At 40.3% G+C, this 24749-nt stretch overlaps 1 protein-coding gene across 1 annotated transcript in view; it reads right to left on the minus strand.

Annotated features, from left to right (window-relative positions):
• Pcca (propionyl-CoA carboxylase subunit alpha) overlaps positions 1–24749 on the minus strand; it is a 448536-nt gene that overhangs the window by 180811 nt on the left and 242976 nt on the right. The window contains exons 16-17 of the mRNA XM_008832725.3: positions 23355–23465; positions 8580–8682 (exon numbers count right to left, since the gene is read on the minus strand). Coding sequence (XP_008830947.1) covers positions 8580–8682; positions 23355–23465 — 214 coding nt within the window. The remainder of the gene's footprint in view (positions 1–8579; positions 8683–23354; positions 23466–24749) is intronic.

Genomic DNA, 24749 nt, shown 5'->3' on the forward strand with positions numbered 1-24749 from the left:
CTCTTTTCTACTTTGACACTGTTTGGGGTGGTTTACTACCTGTTTAATGTCTATCTATCCTTCAATGTTCCAAAAGGAGGACCTGTTCTGCCCTTACCATAAGCTCACACATCCTACCACATGGGCACTATTTCTTATTTTTAGAATGACCTAATAACTAATTCTGAAGACAAAAGGTTCTTACCATTAAAGGATATATAGAGGGATTTACTGAAAGGAAGAAACCTCTGTGAAGTAGATAGCCATAACAATTGTCATTTAGGCCAGTGCTAGTGAGACCCACCAACTCTCAAGATGGAAATCAGAATTTCCACAGAGAAGCAAATGGAGGATAAGAGAACTTTAAAATATACATAAAGTTCAAAGGTCTTTTTTTCTAAAGGGGGGGGGAGAAATGAAATACAGGAAAGTTAACTCAGTTTATCTATATATATTAACTAGGAAAACTTGAGTGAATATGTAATAGAATATAAGATCACACAAACAAACAACTACAATGAGAGTATCTTTTCAGGCAACAATGTGTTGGGAGGTGGAGAGAAGGCTCAGTAGTTAAGAGCACTGGCTGCTCTTGCAGAGAACCTGGATTCAGTTTCCAGCACCCACATAGAGGCTAAGAACCATCCATAACTCCAGTTCCAATGCCTTCTCCTGACCTCCATGGACACTGCATGACACAGGTGCACCTACACACATGCAGGCAACATACTCATACACATAAAATAGTAAATTAATAACAATGTGTTCGAATAGTATGGCTCACATTCTTTCTTGCTATTTCCCTTACAGTTTTATTTATACTTCTTAGTATTTTCCAAATTTCACAGAATTTATTCATAGAACTGACATCACTGAAATTATTACTTGAGGTAAAGATGAAAAGGTAAAGGGAAATTCAAGTCTAGTCATTCTGAAGAATCAGATTTAAATGTATGCATTTTCATCTACACGAATCTCTTACATTATTTAAGGAAGGCAGCACTAACGTAAACTGATGAGCAGCTATTAATGAACACAACTCCCAGATCAATCTCCTAGAACAGATCTTTCCTCTCACTCTGGTGCATCTCATTATTTCATCTACCGTCAAATACCTGAGTCATTACGTTCTTTGTACATATAAATGCAGGGAAAAGCAGACTGCAAAATCAAGTATTATCTTCAAAAGATGTATTTTCCCATTTGTACAGATTCCATGACTCTTTTCAATTTTGTATTTATCTCACTGACAAATCTCTCTAAAGCAATTTTACATTCTTTTTTCTTTTTTAAGAACAAGGCTGAACATAAATATATACAAACATTGCTCCATTACCTACTGAAAATTACTTTACACAGATCGGTTAACCTGGATTTTTAATAATAATCTTTGTATTATGTAAATTAATCTTTTGACATTTTATTATAAATACACTGATGGTGTTGATTTAGTTTCAATTCAAAAATCAAGGATTTCATTACCCTATAAAACATATCCAGAGTTCAAAGTATTTAAGGGGGGTTAAACAAAATGCAAACATTTAATGCAACATTAAGCACATGAAATAAAAACTTGATTGCCTAAAGAGAGCATGCTATGCCGTTACCCTGGTGACAGGTTAAAAAAGGGATTGTGAGCAGAATAGCTGTATGATATGAAATTAAAATGTTTCACATTGAACAATCCAAAATGAATTGGGAAAGGTTAGAGCAGAGGAGAGAGAAATCAATTCTCCAATGGCAATGGTGAATAGGAAAGAGGTATGAATAGGATTTGCCAGTGGGGTGCAACAGCTGCCAAATATCCTGCAGCCAAGAGCTACAATAATACTGATGAAGTGTGCAAGAGCCTCTGGAACCAGTGCAGGGAAGAGAGACATTGCCTACGATAACAAGGCTATTCTGTCCAACGTCAGCCCTCACAGGACAATCGAATTGAAGAGAAACACTTTAAAATGTGATATTTAGCAAAAATTACAGAGGTGCCATTTCATTCACTTAATATTTCATGCTTGATATTACTGAGGTTTCTAGTGCAGTCCTGTTAAATAACTTGAAATATCCTAACGGAGGCAGTGAAAAGGCAAGCTGATGGGAAAGAGGCTGAATTAATATTTTTCCCTTCTCTTACTGGTTTTAGGGGATTTGTTTGCACAAATAGAAGTGTGGATTTCCAAAGATACCACATGGCCACATATGTTTAGAAATACACAAAGTAGGATTTTTATTATATAGTCAACTATCAAAATATCAGCTTCACTATCTTAATAATGCAGCTTTTCCGAGAATATACATGAAGCAAGTGTTTACAAAAGTTGTTTTATTTTCATAGCTTGTGTCAGTGTGCTATAATATGACACATTCTTTTAAATTCAGAAAGCTAAATTAAAAAGCCAATATGCAAAAGGCACAAGGTCAGCTTTTCCTTAAAATTTACTCTCATACTTTTTCTATCTCTTCCCCCAAATTACCATTCAATGGTTATTTCAAAACCTGAAACTTATAGTCCAACTGCAAACTTAATAACAAGTGAATGAATTACATCTGAGATCAGGAAAGGCCACTGGTTTTCAATAGCAAGACAAAGGCTCAGATAATTGCATCTGTCAGGTAGAAATCGCTAGGACATTGATTCTCCAGTCTATCAGGAAGCCAGATGGGGAAAGAAAATACAATACAGATGTAGACACAACAATAGCACATAGGGGAACTCAACCAAATGTAATTTCTCCTTACAAGACTGAGGTTGAAAGAGTTAAACTGGCAGCAGGCTGTGTGGCCAGTCAGATACCTGATACTTCCACTAAGTCAGAGCACAGAGTGAGGTTACACACTGATCTGCAAGCCAAGATCATCTTCCACAACAGGGAATGCTTTATTTCAACCTTGCAGGCTGGACTATTTTCATCAATATTATCGCTGGCCATAGTGAGAATGTTCTGTTTTCCAAGGCTTTAATCTCTGCACCAATATGAGGAGACAAATTCTGAGGATGAAGTAAAATCCATGACCTCATGCAGTTCAAACAGGATTAAAGCTGAAGTCTTACATAGCCTTCTCATCCAAAACTTGTTTTTCAGAGAAGGAAATAAAGGCAAAGGTTGAAGCAGTTTGCTACACTTTGCCCTGCGTAGTGGTACTGGGACCAAACTCCTGACACCTCTCTAGGTGCTGGTCCCACTCGCACCATATCAACTACTGACAGTTCAGTGTTGGGTGAAGGGGCCAAAACAACAAAGCAACTAGCAATTTCCTAGCCTGAACCACCAACTTAAAACTGAGGGATACTTCACAAGTCAAATGCATTTGGTATATGCATTTTCAATACATGATATGTGGGGTGTCATCTCTCTCTTTGTAAGATAACCTCATGCAAATTACTTCTGAGATAGGGTCTTGCTATGTATCCCTGGATGTCATAAAGTTCACAATCCTGCCTTGGCCTCCTAAGTGCTGGGGTAACGAGAACAGGCCTTTTCTTTTAATCATTTGTTCCAAGGCAAGTTTTCCAAATTTCTTCACTCAAATACTTATGAGGATAATAAACTGGTGCCTTTACAGGCATGTAGTTATATTTAATATTTACGTCAGATTCTTTTATGCAAAAAATCTTTTATGCAAAAAATCTTTTATGCAAAAAAGGATAAATCTTTAATAAATCTTTCTTTAATAAAATACTTCAAACCAACAGTTAACATACCCATTGGTATTGAAACAGTCAAGACATAATCAGCAGAGCTGAAGAGATGGCTCAGTAGTTAAGAGCACTGGCTGCTCTTGCAGAGGACCCAGACTCGATTCCCAGCAACTACTTAGAGGCTAACAATCATCCATAACTCCAGTTCCAGGGGATTCCAATGCCCTCTTCTGACTTCTGCAGGCATTGCATGACACAAGCACATTTACATACAAACAGGCAATATACTCATACACATAAAATAAAAATAAAATTTTTTAAAGTTTTTTTTTTAAGGATATAATTAGGGGGGTGGGGAGATGGCTCAGCACTTAAGAGCTGCTCTTGCAGAGGATCTGAGTTCAGTTTCCAGCACCCATACTGGGCAGCTCACAACTACTTCTAACTCTAGCTCCAGAGGATCCAATGCCTCTGGCACCTGCACCCACACTCATACACACAGGCATACACATGACTAAAATCTTTTTTAAAAAAGACATACTCAGGAGTGAACTGAGTATGCATTCCAGGCCACTGCCCTGCCCTTGAAGCAGAAGAAAGAAAATGTAATAGTTAACCTCAGTTTATTACTCAGCATGTGCTCCATAACAAAAAATTGGTCCCAAGAAAACCATGAACCTCGGGGCACATACCTGTAATCCCAACATGTGAGAAACTGAAACTGAGGCAGGAAGACTGTTGTGAATTTCAAGAGATGTCTGGACTACATAGCCAGTACCAAACCAGTCAGGGCTACACAGAAAGACTCTGTCTCAAAAACAAAACACACACACACACAGGAGCAGGGGAAAGCAGAGAATATCATGATATCCCAATTACCTTTGTAGGAGCTGGTTTAGGGATCAACAGGTGTTGATTCCTGGTGAGTCAAAAGTCAGTGTCTGGGTAACCTCTGGGAAAGTTACCCAATTCTTCCTTATTTCTTAGAGATGACACAATTCTTTGTACCTGACTTTATATAGGCCTGGCTCCTGGAACTTCTCTAACTATCTGCTATAGCCTAGGATGAAACACAGGCTGAGACCAAAGCAAAGCCAAGAATACCGGAGACAATTCACACAGAACCACCTCCTTCCTAGCCTCTGAGCATCTTATTCTTGTTCAAGTGACATGGTATATACACCTGTCTACACCAGGACTTTGTTGCCTGAACTCAGAAGCTTCTCCATGGTTTAAATGAGAAACCCAGTGAAAAGTGCTTACATTGGATTTTTAAAGTTTAGGAAGAATTATTATATAGTAAATACAAATAATGGAGAAGTCAGACTTGCAGAAACAGAAAGCAGAATGGTGGCTCCCTGGGGCAGAAAGGAGAGGAAAGGGAGTTTATCAGCAGATAATAGGGTTTCAAGATGAAAGGGTTCTAGAGACGCCACTTAGAAATGGCCATAATGATAAATTTTGTTGTTCTGTTATCACAATAAAAGTATTCTCCCTCCCTCCCTCTCTCTCTCCCTCCCCCCCCCCCCCCCGCTATGTAGTCCCAGTTGGACTGTCACTCACTATGTAGCATATACTCATCTTAAACTCACAGTAATCCTCCCCTCAGCCTCCCAAGGACTAATTAAAAGTGTGAGCCACAATGCCTGCCTTCATTAGTTCTCTTTATCAATCAACAATCATGTTAATTCCAAATTGATTTCGGAGGTAAACATCACTAATTTTTCTAATTGTTCCTTCATAAAGTAAATGTTTAGAACTCTGCATCCTCTGGTGAAGAGTGAAAGGGGTGAAAGAAGAAAGCATGTAAACAAAGAAGCCAACAGCACTCAGTGAATTGCTATATATACACACCAAAAAAACTTCCATAAACCCAGAGTCAACATTTCCTTTCCAACACCTTGAGATATACGCAATGTGTGAGAACAGGTAACACCTCCCTTGACCCTCTCAGCCTGGCTCAGCCATTAGGACGGACTTCTAAAAGGGATCAGGACTCACTGTGCACCATCCTCTTCCTATTTTTTCAAATACACAAAGTATGTCACCTGCTTAGGAAGAGAGATCTGGCCACTGGCCACCCACTATCCCACTGTAAGGGAAGCTGGTCTGCCAAGTACCTGAACTGGTCATGGCTACAATGATAAGTTACATGGCTTAGCAGAAAGCTTGGAGGACAACTTGCAGAGCTAGAAAACCTAATAAAAGAAAACAAAAGTTAGAGAGAAACAATGCAGGAAGAGAGGCGTAAAGCAATCTGGTGAAGGCAGAATGCCTTCTCACTGTATCTGAGAAGCCAGAGATGGACCTGAGCAGGCTGCAGTAAGTTCCCTTGATTCTTGGAAAGAGGACTGTTGTGTCACAACAATATCCAAAACTAAAGAAAACAGGCATTACTGAAAGGGACCAAGGTATTATCATCATTATTATCATTATTTTCCCTCTAGTCATTATCAATTGGTGCAAAAAATTATTATACCAAACCATAATGCTAGTAAAATAATTTTAGATTCAAAAAAATAAAGCATTTGTTTAATGGAGGATTTACCATTCATTTCTGTTAATGAAAGTGTTTTTATATTTATCTGTGTTTTGGAGCTAGGGATGGAGCCAAGAGCTTCAACTATTGAGTAACACCCCAGCCCCCAAGGCATTAAGACTTAATTAAAAAAAAAGGCTTATAAAGAAACATAACTCCACAGTAAGTCAGCATGCGTGTGTGCAAGAAGTTATGTTCACCACATTTATAGTCATAAGAAATATGACTATTGTTTCTGACGTTAACTATTTTTCTCCCTGAAATGCACCCTATCACTTTACTGTCTAAATACAATGAGCACATAGTAATGTCTTTTTCCAAGTCATAAATGATGAAAGGGTAAAACCCACAGAGAAATTAGGAAAATAAGCTCAGCGGCCAAAACAAGCAACAGAGAGGAAGGGCTGTGGGCTACTGGTTTGGAAGCAAAAACACAGGAACATACCCAGGGCCGCACTGTGGGGCCACACCTGGAGGGACTCTCTACTCCGTTCCCAAGGCAATTGTAAAAACAGCCACAGAAGCCAAACTGTGAAGGTTCAAACACCATAGATCAGCTTCAAGGAGGCAGGCATCAGGAAACAAGCAAAAAGAACTTAAGATTCTCTGCTGTTAATGGCAGTACAGATTTAAAACATTCTGGCCTACTAAATAAATGATAAATTCAACAGGAAATAAAACCACCAAAAATGTATGGGAAATATACAGAAGCACAGTTATCTGCATAGCACATTTTTGACCTTTGTCATTAACATAATTCCTCCACCTTATAAAAGACAATGAGTTAAAAAAAAAAAAAAAAAAGAAGCCATTTAGAGTTATTAAGGCAGCAACGGTCAAATTTATAATTTGGGGTATAAGTTCTGCAGAAGATAAACACAGAGGAAGGTCACCTCAGTGAAGACAGACTTTGAAGGTAATACCAAAAGTGAGATGTGAGAGGTGAGCTTTCGGAATGATGGAAACAGTCAGTGCCTACATATGGGGCATTAAAATGTTAGAACTCACTGTTCAAGAACTGTGAGATTACAGATAATTTTTACTCTTCGCCCTTTTAAGCCCTCTTAGAGTCTTACCCAGAATAAAGGAATACCTCTGAAAAAGTCGACACTTCTCTTTCAAATCCACTCATTTCCCTTTGTCTACGCTTGGGACTTCTGAGTCTACACAGTAAGTGGAGGTAAGGGAAAAAGGGGCAGTCAAGAAGAATGTGAGGTGTGAGCTTTGCCTTTGAAAGGCAAACAGGCTGTCTCCTACACAACCCCCTCTAGAAAAGCACCACCCCAAAGAACCCAGTAGAACAGGGCTGCCATGATGCGTCTGCCCAGCACATAGCAGCAAACCACATGTAGCTACCCAGCACCTGAAATAGGGCCAGTGTGATGGGGGATGGAGAAACTGGGTTTGAAGCTGAATCTTAGCACACATGGCTTCCAGACTGGACTACAGCACAGTCGAGGGAACAGCAACTCCGTGTTCTGCTGACCACCTTCCTCCTCCTGCCAATCATCTGAAATTGTACATTCTGTATCCTCTCACCCCTCCCCAGTTAGCTACTGAATCATAACTTTTAAAAGACTGTACACCAAGCTTGTATTTTCTCCTGAGAAACAGGACATAAACCACATTAACTATTAAGATGCAGCCTAAACTCTGCATCTCTCCTCCATTGTTCCTCAGCCATAATATGACTCTCTGATTTGTGCTGTTCAAATTTACGTGGTCTTGCTCCCTCCCTTCCTCCCTCCCTCCCTCCTTCCTTTCCTGTGTCCCTCCCCCCTTGTTCTTTTTGTGGAAAAGCAAAAGGACAGGAATAGAAATTGAAGTAACACACTTTTATCAGCACTATGGCTTCCCTCATGAGGATTAGTTCAGCAAGTGTGGCTTTATGGTGAACAGCACCATCACTCAGCAGTATCACTACCACAGAGGTTTTGTTCTTATCCTGGTATACTGGTATAAAGCCTGTTCCCCTTCCCCCTGGGTCACTGGGAAGCAGAAACTTATCCTTAGGGCTTACTGACAACTACCTCAACCCGTGTTGATTCCTCCTTGCAGCTTGCAGATTTTAACAGTCCAGATTTGTTTCTGATACTGTACCAACACATTTTTCAAGACTATCAAATTAATAAAAGAGAAATAACAAATGCAAGCTAGATGAACAGAATTCGCAACAAATGTGAGATTAATCTCTTACCTCTACAGATACAAAGGCCAATGCTCATTTCTGAATTTCAAAGATTTGTCAATGATATACACACACAACTAACTGCATGTTAAACAGTATGATTTTAATATGCCTCCCCAGAGACTCTGGAGTTGTTCAGGAACTGAGTTCAGTCAGTTTCCGCATCGGTGCTTGCCTATGCAGAGCAGACTGTCGGTACTTTCTGCTTTCGCCCCGCTTTAGAAAATCTACCATACCTTGAATGCTCTTGAAAATGTTGCGCTCGTAACTGCGATGCCACAAACAGAGATGATGCTATAGCCAACAACTGGTTTCTTTCACTCTGTGTTAATGTGTGCCCTGTGGGAAATCAATTGATCAGTCACATCTGTCATGTCAAAGTCTGGGCTTCTCTCTTACAGTCACTAGTCATTCAAACAAGAACTTTATCAAGCATCTACAGTTAATACTGCATAAGAAGCAGGTGACAGGGATGAAGAATGCCAAATTTTTAAATTTTATTTTATTTGTCTGAGTGTATTGCCTGCATGTGTATAAGTGCACCTGTGTTGTACAATGCCCGTAGAGTCAGAAGAGAGCATTGGATTCCCTGGAACTGGAGTTATGGATGGTCGTTAGCCACCATGTGGGTGTTGGGAATTGAACCCAGGTCCTCTGCAAGAGCAGCCAGCGCTTTTAACCACTGAGCCATCTCTCCAGCCCCGAAGAATCCTCAATTTTAAGAAACGAAACCCTGCTCACAGGAAGCTCAATGCCTACTATAGGGAAGAAGGTTTTAAATAAGAGGCAGAAAACAAATCAACTATTCATGAGAAAGGCAGACCTGAAGCGCTCTCTAGGGAAAGGGTCAGCTCCTCACACCTGCCTGTCATCACTCCCCACCCACAAAGTGACTTCTAAGAACAGTGAGGATAAAGGGCCAGAAGCTTCTACCAGATCAATACTGGCCTAACACGCATGCAGATAAGGCCATATATTTCAAGCATGAAGGACTCCAAGAAAATAAAGGTGTATTCCTTTGTTGGGAATTGAACCCAGGTCCTCTGCAAGAGCAGCCAGCGCTTTTAACCACTGAGCCATCTCTCCAGCCCCGAAGAATCCTCAATTTTAAGAAACGAAACCCTGCTCACAGGAAGCTCAATGCCTACTATAGGGAAGAAGGTTTTAAATAAGAGGCAGAAAACAAATCAACTATTCATGAGAAAGGCAGACCTGAAGCGCTCTCTAGGGAAAGGGTCAGCTCCTCACACCTGCCTGTCATCACTCCCCACCCACAAAGTGACTTCTAAGAACAGTGAGGATAAAGGGCCAGAAGCTTCTACCAGATCAATACTGGCCTAACACGCATGCAGATAAGGCCATATATTTCAAGCATGAAGGACTCCAAGAAAATAAAGGTGTATTCCTTTTGCCTCTAGGCATGCAGTCAGGACTTGAAGCCAGATCAATCAACCAATCAAGAGCTTCTTCTCTCCTTCTCTCTCCCCACCAAAATTCAGTTGGCCCTGAGGGCAGTTGTCTAGCCTTGGGCAGTCCTCGAATATTTGAGTACCTTGCAGTAGTGAATCCCCGCTCTACTGGCATGACTGTGTGAGAGAATCAGGTGTGTGTCAAAACAGGCTTCAGACACTCCAGATCTGCAGCTAACACATCCTAGAGAGCTTTGTAACAGCACCACATTATCCAATGCTGCTTATATGCCAGCAGACAAACATGGTAAGGTAGGTGCAATCTGAGTTCTGGATAACCAGCACAAAAATGAAAGGAAGCTGGTAGGTATCCAGATTTTCCTGAAGGAAATGAAATAATTTAAACATTATATCTAAAAATCACTCAAAATATAAATAAGCTAAAAATATTCCTAATTAAAATTAAACACTCTTCTAGGAGGCGGTGTTTCACAAAAAAGTTTGGGAAAACCCAAGCTTAATCTATCCTTTATGACAAATCCAGATACTATATAGCCATAACACAATGTGGGTTACATAATTCTGGGCTCTGGAACTTAATCACTGATGCCCCTCAGTGACCTCATAAACACTGTGTGTGTGTGTGTGTGTGTGTAAGTCAGAGAACAACTTTCAAGTGTCAGTTCTCTCCTTCTACCACATGGGTCCCAGGGATGGAACTCAGATTGTCAAACTTGCAAGCAAGTGCCTTTAACCATAGAACCATTTGGCTGCCCATTATATCACAGTCACAAAGTCTTTGGCCAGTTCCTGATTTTTCTCCTAACACTGGAGCAGGGATGAAAAGATCCCATGAGTCCATAACTGATTACACATATGAAGAGTATTATAGGAATTGGGGCCCAGGCTTCCCAAAATAAATAGTCTAGAAGACAAGTTCTCCAAGTGTGACCCATAGATGCCTTGGGGGTGAGGGGCAGGATCCCTGCCTGGGCCAGTAGGATTAAAACAATTTTCATATTTGCTTTTTATTAACTCCCATTTTCTCAATGGAGTATTTCTGCATTTCTTGTTGGAGTCTACTACAGTGGTTCTCAGATCCCAGGGAACACAGTATAGAGATGACATCACCACCCTTATGTTGATACCTAATGGATTTTTTTTATTGTTAATAAATAAAGTGATGACTATGTTACAGTTTCTCAGTAATATAGCAAATAACAATAGTTACAATCACAAAGTTCTTTGGAGCATAAGGGATCATAACTCAGACTTCATGAGGCATCCAAATGCTAGGCATGAAGCCCCAATTCCTCTGTTCTGCCTCCAGAGGCTGATACAAGGTGCAAGGTGGACCCAGGGTGGGGCCCAGTCATCTGCATTCCTAACAGACTCCCCATGACTCATTAGGGTAAGGCTAAGCCATCAGATCTCACTTCAAAAAGAACTATATGACTTATGTTTATCAAACTGCAAAGAAACCAGGTCATGAAACCCATTTAGTAGGTCGTGTCCAGCAAGACAAATTATCACAACACCTTTAATACAAATGTTTCATAAAAATTTTGTGTGTGTGCATGTATGAATGCACATATACTTTCAAGGTCAAGGTGGAAAGTGTATTTCTTTCAGTGATTCAGTAAAAATACATTGTAAGTCATTTTATAAAACATGCACACAGTACATATGATCGGCAAGGTGGGGCATAACATATAATGGAACCCTTTAATGGCCCCCTTGGAATTTCCTGCAGTGTGAACAGCTGTTAGCATGCTGGCTTGGGCAGGCCTGAGAAAGGGGGCTCCTGAATAACAACAGTCATCATTCACATCTCTCAAGCAAACTGCTATGCATGACATTCACCTACTTTAACTCTATATTGCCATCTGACCCCCAAAAGGAAGAATAGAGGTCCAAATAGGCCACATATAAGACATTTGCTCAGAAATGACCTTTTCTTTTTTTAATTTTTAGAAACATTTGCTATTTGGGAGGACTAGAGACATGGTTCAGCAGTTAAGAGCTCTGACTACTCTTACAGAGGACCCAGTTCAGTCCCCAGCAACCACATGGCAGCTAACAACTGTCCTAACTCCAGTTCCAGGGAATCCAATGCCCCTTTCTAACCTCCAAGGACACTGTACAACACAGGTGCACTTACCTACATGCAAGCAATATACTTATACACATAAAATAAAAATAAATAAAATTTCATAAAAAGATCTGTTATTTTTTAATTATGTGTGTGTGTGTGTCTGTATGTGGATATGTGCATATATATGTGCAGATGCCTGTAAAGGCCAGAGGCACTGTATGTCCCTGGAGCTGGAGTTACAAGCAGTTGTGAGCTGCTGATATAGATGACAGGAATCAAACTCAGTCCTCTACAAGAGTGGTATGTGCCCTTAAGCTATCGCTCAGCCCCAACCCTTTCTTCAAACCACTGTTCTAGCACAAGGCTATTCTGCACTGTGAGGGAGAGTAACCTTGGCTTTAGCATTGCCCCTGTGGCACTGATCTTGAATTCCCTCTGAATGTTCTCCATTTGCCCACAGGGGTGATAGTTTCCACTGAGGTAGACACAGTTGCATTCCACTCTCAGCTTGAGGTTGATAAGCCCAGACAAAGCTACTTCATAGGCTGTTCTGAATGGGATCTCATCGATAAAACCCTGGACAGTTACAGTGAGGGCTGTTGAGAACCTATGCTAACTGCTAACCTGCTGGACTGAAAGTCAGTGAGGGCAGCAAATTCTTCAATCCTACATGTTTGCAGTTTTGGGACATACGAGATATTTAAATGCTTTGGATTTTTCCTTATCCTTTTTGCAGGTGTGAATATAAACAGAGTGCAATATGACACTCATTTCCTCCCTTCTTTCAGCCCAACCAAGACTGACAAGCATGATTCCAGGGGTGTTAGAAACACAATTGGTGAGGAGGCAGAAAGACTGATGAACTCTAACCCAGCACATGAGAGAGCCTCAAGCACTTAAGTCTTTGGTAGGAGCAAGTCACTAGTACTCGCTACAAGTATAACTAACCCAGATGGAGTTCTAGGCACTTGGAACATTCACAGCCTTACGGCCTTAAACTTCTGCTGTCAATGCACCAGGGAGAAGTGTGAGCAGATTAAGGCATGGCTGGAAGAAGATCAGTTCTTGATCTAAAAGGCCTTAGGGTTAGGCTGGAGCACAGCCCAGGGACAGGGTTTATGTTTAGTATGTGTGTGATGTCATTGGCTCAATCCCCAGTCCTCCTCTCCTAACAGACAAAAGGGTGCGGGGGGGGGGGGGGGGGGGGGTGTTGAACAGTTTTACTTCTACACTGCCAGATCACTGCCTTTGTTCAAATAGGTTTAGTAAATATTTGTGACTAAAAAGAGACTCTTCCTCAATATTAATCCCTGCCCCCTTAGCCTTTTGGAGAGCTCATTTCAAATAGAAGTCTCACATCCTAAACCATGATTATGATGTCCCCACCAGCTCATTAAATCAGTAGTCACTAGGTATGGACCGCATGCAGTATCAGCTGTTAGTTCTATACTATATTACCCTAAGTCTCATGCAACTGGCCACCCTCATTTTCATTACCATTTTTTTAAAAAGTCTTGTCTGTGTTTTCCCTAAATGATTTTGAGTTCAACCATCTGTCTTTAATAGTTTTGGTGCAATTCCCTTTAAAGAAGTATTGTAGTAATGCAGACAGAGACCTAGTTTGGGGCCACAGATACTCTATGTTCTCTCTTGTGGGCAGAGACTTTGTGGATGACCTGTTTCTAGGATCTGAGATCCTGTTGTTAAGGAATCGCAGTAATTTCTCTGGAGCTGATTTAGGTTTCTAAAAGGAGGATAGTCTATTATCACACTCAAGGGTCTTTTTGTCAGCATCATGAGAAACAGGTGGGAGAGTAACTCAGCAAATTCAGTTTATTTCCCCTCAATCTTCTGTCTAGCTGTCTAGAGTCCAGGGACTACCAGTTTTTATAAAGAAACTTTTCAAAACTTTTCCAGGGTGACAGAGAAGCACCTTGTTCTGAAGAGTGTGTGAGGGGATATGGAGAACAGTTTATAGAGATATTAGGCCAATACCTCTAACGTTGGGGCTTTCCAAAGGTACCTACAGTTAACCAAGACTTCTGAGGGGCTCTGTACTGCTGAGCAGCTTTTCAGTTTTTCCCACTGCAGCTTGGGATTCAACTTTCCTAGTGAAAAGTCAGTAAAGAAACATTCATCAACTTTTTCTTTAAGTTTTCACTTATTTTAAAATATGTCTGTGTGTGGGTATATGTAGGGGGGTGCCAGTGCCCACAGAGACCAGAATAATGTAAAGGATGCACTGGAGCTAGAGTTACAGGTAATTGTCAGCTGTTTGAACAACTTTAGGTTTTCGAAATGCTATCTCTTTTTTCATTGTGGCCATGTTGCCAAGAAAGAAAAGAAAGAAAGGAAGGAAGGAAGGAAGGAAGGAAGAAAGAAAGAAAGAAAGAAAGAAAGAAAGAAAGAAAGAAAGAAAGAAAGAAAGAAAGAAAGAATGAGTCCCTGGACTGGGCGTGGTGTCGCACACCTTTAATCCCAGTACTTGAGAGGCAAAGGCAGGTGGATCTCTGTGAGTTCAAGGCCAGCCTGGTCTACATAGTAAGTTCCAGGACAGCTGGGGCTACAGGGTGACCCTGTCTCAAAAAGACCAAAAAGGAAAAAAAAAGACCCTGAAGAGGAGGCACCTACAAGGGAGGCTCAGAAGCAGCAGTGGTGGGGGAGCTAGGGAGGAAGGAAAATCCTCAAAACATGCTTTCTTTTCAAATATCATAAAATTATAGAAGACATTAAATGCTAATTTAAAAAATTTAAAGACCCTCGCCGGGGGTGGTGGCACACATCTTTAACACCCCCCAAGAAAGGGCCCCCCCCAAAAAAGAGAGATTTAAAGACCCTCAAATTAGTAGGATATAGGGTGATAAAATGAGTATATATAAGCAATCATATTTCAAAATCAGTGAGAGCACTTATTTCAGCAATTCCCTCAAACGGATATAGGTGTTGCAATATTTCTGCACATTTATTTGAAAACATCTTTCATTACATTGACAAATGAAACATATTATCTGGGTATCATACTCTTGAGTCAAATTCTTTGTTTCCTATGCAGAAATAGTCTGAAGCTGATCTCATTGAATTTATTTTTTGCATATCATTTTTTCTTTCTTTCTAAGAGCTTTAAAAAGTATTTTGTGGACTAAAAGCCCACTCAATGGGAGGAAACTCAAGTGTGGTATTGTAAACATAACCAAATACACATAGCTGGAGTGGTCATAGATCTTAGAGAAAACCCAAGGGTATCACATCCCTAGACTAATGTGATTTCTAACTATGTGCAAAATACATATCCTTATATTTACAGACAAATATCCCAGTCACCACTTATCAAAGAAGCTAATTTTGTACCAGTCAGAGACTATTACCAAGAACCACAACTGGTCACACATGGACATTGTCTATGAATTTCCCAGGCCTAAGTGACACATCTACCAAGCAACATCTATACCTAAAGCTCATGGAACATAGAACAGGAGTAAAGAAGAGGACACTAATGAATCTCTCAGTTCTCGTTAATGAAGCTTCCTCATACAACAGAGGGCCAGAAACACAAAAGGTCACAAATGGCCAAAGTGTAGAGATCAAGAGTCTGCTGAACGTTGGTCCTTAGACAGGACTCCTTTATTAAACTTCACCCCCTCAAGGCTCAGGGACTATTGTGGAAGAGGGGGCGGAAAGATTGTAAGAGCCAGGGAAGAGGTGCATGACCATATGGAAACAGAGTCCTACAAGCTCCTGGGAACCTGTTCATGTGATTCTATGGCAATGGTGTTAGTACACACAAGTCCCATGCAAACTCAGGCAGACAAAACCCAGTAGAGAACTGGAAAATGAACAGAAGGCCCCAAACTTATCAGAAGACAAATTGGCAACTGATTGCTGCTAGATGAAGAAGAGCTGATCTTCCTAAAACAAGGGACTCTAGATGGGCTGACTAGACCTCAGTTGATGGACTTGTACTGGGGAATGTCTGGGGACACTGACTTGACACAGTGGGCTTTAACAGAGATGACAGAGTATATGGGCTCTGGGGGTGGGGAGGCGCTATGGGAGGTGCCAGTCGGGACAGGGGTATAAAGATGATTAAGATTGTTTGAGATGTTCTATATAAAATATACAAAAATTCAATAAAAACAAATGGTTTTTAAAAAGCATTTTGTTCTTGATATGTTAAGAGGAGTAATTTTTGTTTCTTAATCTTGTCTAAAACTCAGTGAAGGTTTCCAACATCATCTGCAAGCTTTCTAAAGGACATAGAGAACTTAATACTATTTTTCTACTAAATAGTTATCATATAAACTAACTCCTAATGACATTATGTCCATAGATTAATGCATCTCTCAACTCTCACCAGAGAAGTTTCCTTATGACTGCATAAGATGGTAAGTAACATGGAAACCCACAACTGGACAACATGCAGAAAACAAGAAGCTACAGAGTGCTTATCCCTAAATAGGACACATATATCAAACTTCTGCCTCCCAAGGCTCAGGGATCATTGTGGAACAAGGGGCAGGAAGATTATAAGAGCCAGAGGTGGTAGATGACTACAAGGAAAGAGTTTCCCAGACAGTTGAACAGTTACTCATGAACTCAAAACAATGGTGGCAGCATGCACAAGCCCATGCATGCTCAAATGAGAAAAAAATCCCAACACAGACACAAGGAAATAGGTAAGACACCTGAACCTAACCGAAGGAAATTGTGGCAACTAATGGCTGCTGGGAGGGGCAGAGACAGTCTCTTTCAAGCATGGGACTCTTGGTATGTTAACCAGGACCAAGTAGGTGGACTCACATTGAGGGACATTTGGAGACACAAATTAGACTCTATAAGCCTTATTATACAAATATAATAGAGCACTTTAAATTGATCAGGAGACAGAAAGGGGTGGTGCAGATAGGGGAGGGGATCTAAATACCATCAAATTATATTGTATGAAAATCTCAAAATTTCGATAAAGAAAAAAAAGAACATTGAGAAGCAGGGGATGCAGGAGAGTAATGGGGGGTGAAAATGACTAAAATTCATTATATATGTATACATATATGCATGAAACTATCAAAGAATAAAAATAAGTAAATAAAACATACCAGAAAAACTTTAAAGATTATTGTTTTCAATTATGTGTATGTGTGTCTATGTATGAGTATATGCAGAGTACAGGTGCCCGCAGAGGCCAGAAGAGGGCGTCAGATGCACTGAAGCTGGAATCACAGTTAATTGTGAGCTTCATTATGTGGGTGCTGGGAGCCAAACTCAGGTCCTTTGAAAAGCAGTGTGTGTTCTTAACCACTGAGCCACCTCTTCAGTCCCTAGAAAAGTTTTTTAAAGGGCTGGTGAGACAGTTTGGCACTTGCTGATCTGACAACCGGAGTTCATTACCCAGGACCCACATGGTTGAAGGAGAGAATGGACTTCCTTAAGTTATCCTCTACCTCTACATGCACATCGTGGCATGAACACACACACACACACACACACACACACACACACACACACGAAGACACATACTCTAAATAAATAAATGTAGAAACATCTTTTAAAAGCACAGTGAAAAGTACTGGGCATAGAGAATAAAGTGCATGCACAGGTATGAAGATCTCATTATAAAATACATTATTGGACATGAAAAAAGAACAGTGAAAAGAGACTCCCAGTCAGGCATGGCAATGGTCACCTTCAGTTCTAGCATGCAGGAGGCAAAGGCAGGTAGATTTCTGTGAGGTTGAAGTCAGCCTAGTCTACATATCTACATAGCAAGTTCCAGGTCAGCTGGGGCTAGATGGAGATCCTGTCTTAAAAAAGAGATGGAGTGGGGGTTGGTGGGGAGGCATTCCCTTATATCCCTTTTAAAATCCTTTATTTGTCCTTTTCATCAAACTCACTTTTCAGAGGATAGGGCTGTGTGGGCTCAGTACTGGGGACTGAATTTAGGATTTCTATTAGTCAAGAGCTTTACCATTATTATATATTCCTAGGGATGGACAGGTGGCTCAGTGGTTAAGAGCACCGGTTGTTCTTCCAGAGAAGTCAGATTCAGTTCCCAGCACCCACATGGCAGCTAACAACTGTCTGTAACTCTAGTTCCAGGGGATCCAATGCCTTCATCTGGCCTCCACAGGCATTGCATGCGCTTGGTACACTTAGGCAAAACACTCATACACATAAAAATTTATTAAAATTTTTAAATTAAAAAAATACATTCCTAGCTCTGTGTGTGTGTGTGTCTGTCTGTCTGTCTGTCTATGTTTGTGCCACTCTCTTTTTACCTTTTAAGACAGCCTCACTAAGTTGCCCACACCAGCCTTAAATTAACTCTGTAACCCAGGCAGACCTTGAACTTGCCATCCTCCTAAATAGCTAGCACCACCATACCCAGCTTTTGAATGAACCTTTTTATATATTCATTCACATGTAAAATCTTTTGGATGCTCCCTCCACATCCCTTATTTACTGTGTGATTTTCTTCTCTTCACCTTTACCACCTACTTTGGGCTACTCCTCCCATTTATTCCTTTAGGTCATTCAATTCTTACCAGTAACCAGCTTTTCATTTAACTGCTGAAATGATTTGTTCACTTCTGAAAATCAAGAGTCTTCAGTCATCAGGCCTCTCTCCTCTAATTTAATATTCTTCAGTGTTCTTACAACTCCTCAAGCACAGTCCTCCCACACTAGCTGGGTGTCACCTTGTCCTGCAGGAGCCCTCCAGGTTTTCCCAGAGAGGTGTTCATCTGCCTTTCTTCACTAGTGGTTGCCTTTTCTCTCAGTACTCAAGTCAAAGAGGTAGGCAATGGTTTGCTGGTAAACATTTAACAACCAACCTAGATGTAGGGGAAAGAGAAAGCCCCATGTAGAGAGCTTTCCCTTAAAGTAAATACTCTCTTCGTGGCTGATTTCAAAGTACCAACAGACAACAGAGCTGACTGCTCATGAAGACAGGACAGCAAGTCAGGATGGCAGCCCAATGAACAGAGTACTGGGAGAAGTGATGCAATAGTCCAAAATGATACCTCATTCTTAGGACAGCCTTGATTCCCTAACCCAGAACTGGCTTCCTTCTGCTCTGCCCTTGGGTCATTTGCTTTCATCTTTGATCAGCACTTTATTCCATCCTGTGTTGTTCTTTACATATTACTACTGTGATATTGACTCTTTAAAGAAGGGAAGGGGTGCACGGACCCATCCATCTTCAGTTTCCTGCTAGAGCCTACACTTATTATTTGATGAGTGAATTTAATGACTGAAGTTCAGGCCAAACAGCATAGCGCCACATCTAAAGGTACAGAAATATGCACCTAATCTCAGTGCAAAGTGGGAAAAGTACAGTCCTCTGCATACTTGATATGCTGCATCAATTTTTACCAAAAATCTAGAACTTTACAAAATAAAATTATAATTCTGATCATTGTTTTGGTGAAGTTTGAGGTTAAAGTTTAATAAGGTACCAGAAAACTAAGTCCCAAATGCTCAATACAGGTCAATTGACATTAGACTTATTAAAATATCTTCCTTATTTCTCCTTTAGCTTCAAATCAAATAAAAACTGCTTTTTAACATTAAAATTTTAAGAGTCAACAAGAATAACTTCTTGTGTATCCTATTTTTAAGTTTTAGACACAAGCATTTTCATAGTTCAAATCTAAGAACCTTTTGTAAAAGTGTCCTCAGCTACAAAAAGATTTCAAAAATAAACATATATAACAGAGAAATTTAATGCAGTCATAAAGACAGACATTTGCCTATGAATAGTGCCTAGAGAGCAGGACAGATGGAAAACAGATGGGTAATCTCAAAGGGGCAAAGTGACCCGGCCCCAAACATATTGAGAAGATCCTGGACCAGCTTCAGTTGCACTTCCTGCTGTCTCTTTCAGGCACATATATCAAACAGTCAAAGATGATAGTTAAACATATCTAAGACTCACTCTGGGGGAAACTGGGAAAGGAGAAACAGTAACCTGAAGGACAGGAGGCAGGAGCCATTCATCGAAGGAAGAACTGAGGGAACGAAGTAGGAGGTAGCCGTTGGAAATGGCAAATACAGGTGTGAATTTGACAACTAGACACCATGCTATTGAACAGCTTATGGTGTAGGAACTGGAATCCAGCAGTTCAAAGAGTAGTCAGTGTGGAATTAAAACCCTAGGATCAGGACAGGGGGTGCAGCAGCTCACTGGTAAGAGTGCTTGCCTAGCATGCACAAGGTCTGCATTCCTTCCCAAATATTAAGAAAAAAAAGAAGGTCAGGCATAGATGGAGGAAGAAGGATGCCCTCATGTTCAAGGCCACTTGGGGCTGTACAGCAAGACCTTGTCTCAAAAAAAAAAGAAAAAAAAATCCTAGGTCCAGTCCCTGGCATAGTCATTTTACTGGTTATTTAGTTTTAATCAACCTCTTTGAGCTTAATGAAAAATGGAAGCGAGATGAAACAATTTTAAAAGTTTCTTCCAACAACTTATGACAGCTAATAGTGCTGTATTCCTTTCTTAGGTAAGCAGAAGGAAAAAATTATGTTGTCCATGTTGACAATTCCTTATTTAAAAAGTAAGACAGTATATTATATGTCCTGTGGAAAAAGCACACTCAGTTGAAGGGTATTTACATCACTAAGGAATTTGTAACATTTTATATATTTCTAAATGTACATTAAGTACAGTCATCAATTCAATGAGGATTTTAAATGCCTCATTTTCTTCTCTTACGGGTCATATTGACCATATATGCTCCTTCTGCCTTCTGTTTCCTATCATGTCACCTGCACAAACAGGTTAGCTGAGCAGACATGAAATCTGCAAGTTCTGAATTCGCTTTCCAAATTACTTCATCTTTTAAACTTTAGGAAAGAAAGCAAAGTATTAGAAATCGAGTGAGTTGCTTATCCAGATGCATATACAGGTAATTTCAAATATCCAAAGCAATCACTTCTCATCCACACTACAGATAAGATTCTCTTCACTGATTAAACAAATGTTTGCCCAGCATCTTCTATGGTTTATTGCTAGGGTTACAGTAAGAACTAAAGGCCTATGTGGATCTGACCTCAGGAAAACAGCTGATATTAATGAAATGATCATTCAATGATAAGGCTACAATTGTGTGAAGGGTATAATTTATCTTGTATGTTTGAAAATTCAAAAATTTAGGAAAAATAACTTGGTGAATCACTATTTTTTGTTTTAAGAGTTCAATGAAGAGGCCAGAGAGAAAGCTCAGTAGTTAAGAGCACTGCACTTCTGCTGGATTCCAATTCCTACACCATAAGCCTTTCAATGGCTCTTGCAGAGGACCCAGGTTCAGTTCTCAGCACCCAGTGACAGCTAACAAACATCCATAACTCCAGTTTCAGAGGATCTGATGTCTCCTTCTGGCCTCTGTAGACACTGGACAACAGGGACACAGTTACATACATGCAGGCAAAACACTCATACACATAAAATAAAAATAAATTTTTTAAAAGCTGATTTGAACCTACATAGAATCTATGACATGATTATGTAGGTCTTGTTATATACTTTCACACTTTATTTTGAGGTGCCAAGGATCTAACCCAGGGCTTCACACATGCTAGGCAAGGGCTCCACTACTGATCTATCCTGCAGAAGTGACTAAAGCACTTTAGGTCAAAAAGTAACCTTTACAGGCCTCCAAGTTCATTAGAGGTTTCCGCCTATTAAGTCTCAGGAAGCCCCTTCCATGTCTTCAGTGTTTCCTCTGTTTACTTCTTCTGCCCCAAACTTGAAAAATCGTTTTTCTTTTTCACTTATGTTTTTCGAGACAGTGTCTTGCTATGTATCCCTGGATGACCTGGAACTTGCTCTGTAGACTAGACTGGCCTGGAACTGTTTCTGTCTCCTGAGTGCTGAGATTAAAGGTGTGCACTATCATACCCAGTCTGATAAACCTGGCCTGATAAACCATTTTTCTACTACTTGGAAACACTGACAACTTCCTAGTGGTAAATTTAATTACTGAAACATTTCTTCATTCAGAAGTTCATTTTTCAGACTAAAACCCATCATTATCTTAGGCATCTTAATTTTCATTAATAGGATTAGCATTTGATTTTCAGAAAATTTCACTGCTATTTTTAACATATTTTATTTATCACTAAAAAAAGTTTCTTCTCACAACTGCTCAAAGAGAATAAGCAGCTGTGGAGTGCTTAAGCACAAATGGGACATCTATATCACACCCCCTCCCCCAAGGCTCAGGGAACATTGCAAAAGTGGAGAGGGAGAACTCCCAGGGAGGACTGGGGCAAAACACTGTCTTCTGAACAGGACAGGACCAAGGCACTCATGAATGCACAGTAGGTGTGGTTGCCTGCTCAATACCAAGCCAAAACCAGCATGGAGGAGGAGGGGCTCACAGCCCCCACCCCAAGCTCAGGAGTTATACTGACAGTTGTTGACTTCTAGAGGAAGAGAGTGTCAGTTTTCTTTAAAGGTGTGATGCCTGGTAGGTCAACAACCTCCAGCAGCTGGCTCCACACCCATGACTATATATATGGGCAGAACAAACCGGACTCAATAGGTTGGACACAAAGTTGATGTGGGGAGGATCTGGGAGAGTTAGGGGAAGGAATAATGGATAGGATCAAAATACATTGTATTCATGTATAAAATTCTCAAAGAATTATTAAAAGTATTAAAAAAAAGAATTTCTTTTAATACCCACATCAATACAGAATAAAATCAGATTTACTTTTTAGGGACCAGAAGACAGGACAATGATCTTTCTACTTGCTGCCCGTTAACTAAACTCACAGAACTTCCTCAGCTGAAATCCTTACCAGAAAAACCTGTGAGCTGGGCCAGGGAGATGGCTCAGTGGGCAGATGCACTTGCTATATAAGTATGAGGGCCTGAGTCCAGAACCCAGATAAAAGTGGGATGCAGCCGGGTCCCAGCACTCGGGAGGCAGAGGCAGGTGGATCTTTGTAAGTTTGAGGCCAGCCTGGTCTACATAGCAAGTTCCAGGACAGCTGGAGCTACAAGGAGACCCTTGTCTCAAAAACACTAAAAAATAAAATAAAATTTAAAAAGTGGGATGCACAGCAAAGCATCCGCATTCTAGAGCACCTACCAAAGATAGGAGAAGAGAAAAGGAAGGCTCCCCCAAAGTTCATGGGCCAACTAGCCTGGAATGCCTAGCAGGGAAAACAACAGAGATCCTGCCCCAAACAGGGTCTGAAGTAGGGGCTGGCACTAGGGCTGTCCTCAGGCCTCCACATGCACCGTGGCATGCTCTTACCCAGACTCAGATAAACACACATAAAAGATAATATTTTTTAAAAAAGAGAAAAGTTGAAAATTATTATATTCATGAAATCACTCACACATGTTCAAAATCATGAATGTCAGGAGCCCAGAATACTCTAAAAAAGCTTATTAATTAAGTATAGCAGAAGTCAAAGGCCCTTAATTTCCTAACAGGTATAAACAGGTATAAAAGCCTAGCTAAAAGAGTTTTTAATAACTATAATATTTCAGCGATACAAACCTTTAAAGCCATCAGGATACACATCGGAGAGAAATTTAGTGCTGATGTCTCCTTTTACAAATCGTGCGTTGATTATCACCTCTCGAAGCAAGGCGATGTTGTGCGTAACACCTTAAAAAAAAAAAAAAAGACAGAATTGGAGAACAATGAGTTAGGCACAGTCTCTGGTAAAGTGCTTGCCACAGAAGCCTGAGGACTTGAGTTTGATCCTCAGCACCCATGGTAAAGAGCAGGGCACAGTGATGCTTGTCTGTAATCCCAATGTGGGGGGTGAGGGGGGCAGAGAGAGAAGGGTCCCTGGAGCTGCTGGCCTGCCAGCCTGGCCAAATGAGTGAGCTCCAGGTGTAATGACAGGCCCTGTCTCAAAAACTGAGGAAAGTAATTCAAAAAGTAAGGTGGAGACCAACATCGATCTGTAGCGTACATACACACACACACACTTATGAACATGTACACATACACACCCCTTTATGAACATGCACACACACAAATCTAAGAATGATTCACAATTACTTTTTTAATAAAAATAATTTCAGGTTCATCATCTGAAAGAACCTAGAGACTAATTACATAAAAACTAAGAAAATGTCTATAGTTTCATAGACTGTATTTATGTACATTAAAGGAAAAAACACCCCAAACCATTCAGACAGAGGCTCCATTTCCTACTTAGCTTGTATCTAAACATGGCAACTAATTCCTAGACAATGGAATATAAGTTAAAGAGATGTGTCCAACACCTGTCTTCTTGCTATTTGCTTAGACATTCTTTCATTCCATCCTCTTCGGGACTTTCTGATGAGGCAGGAACTCAACTTTGACATACAAATAAAACAGAACAACATGGGTATTAGGTGTGTGAAGTATCTGTCTGTGTGTCTGTGTGTGATGCTTATATCCCTGAATGACCTCAAGAAGCTGACTTGATCCATCATCTGAAAGAACCTAGAGACTAATTACATAAAAACTAAGAAAACATCTATAGTTACATACACTGTATTTAGGTACATTTGTTACAGCATTAGGCAAGTTTGTTACCTTAAATCTGAATGCCTGTGTATAGGGTAATGGGTATATCTTTTCCATATGACTATTCATCCATAAGCTCATCACTATTAAGGGCTTACAATATCTTTCCAGGCATTTTTCCATACATCTCTAGACCATATCAGCAATCCATGAATTGGATTATCTCTGTTCCTAACTCACAAGCTGTACATCTAAATTGTATAAAATCCAATTCTCGAATCATCCAACCTACCTCAAAACATTATATAATGGTCCAACATTCTAGTACAAATGTTATTCCTTTAACTACAGAAAATTCCATGGAAGGTGTTCTCTTATTCTGAGGATGGTAAAGTAAGCAGCCTTTGCAGTACACACTGAGAGAAA

Source organism: Nannospalax galili, unplaced genomic scaffold (genome assembly GCF_000622305.1).
Source record: "Nannospalax galili isolate Female #2095 unplaced genomic scaffold, S.galili_v1.0 scaffold1316, whole genome shotgun sequence".
NCBI classification, from domain to species: domain Eukaryota; kingdom Metazoa; phylum Chordata; class Mammalia; order Rodentia; family Spalacidae; genus Nannospalax; species Nannospalax galili.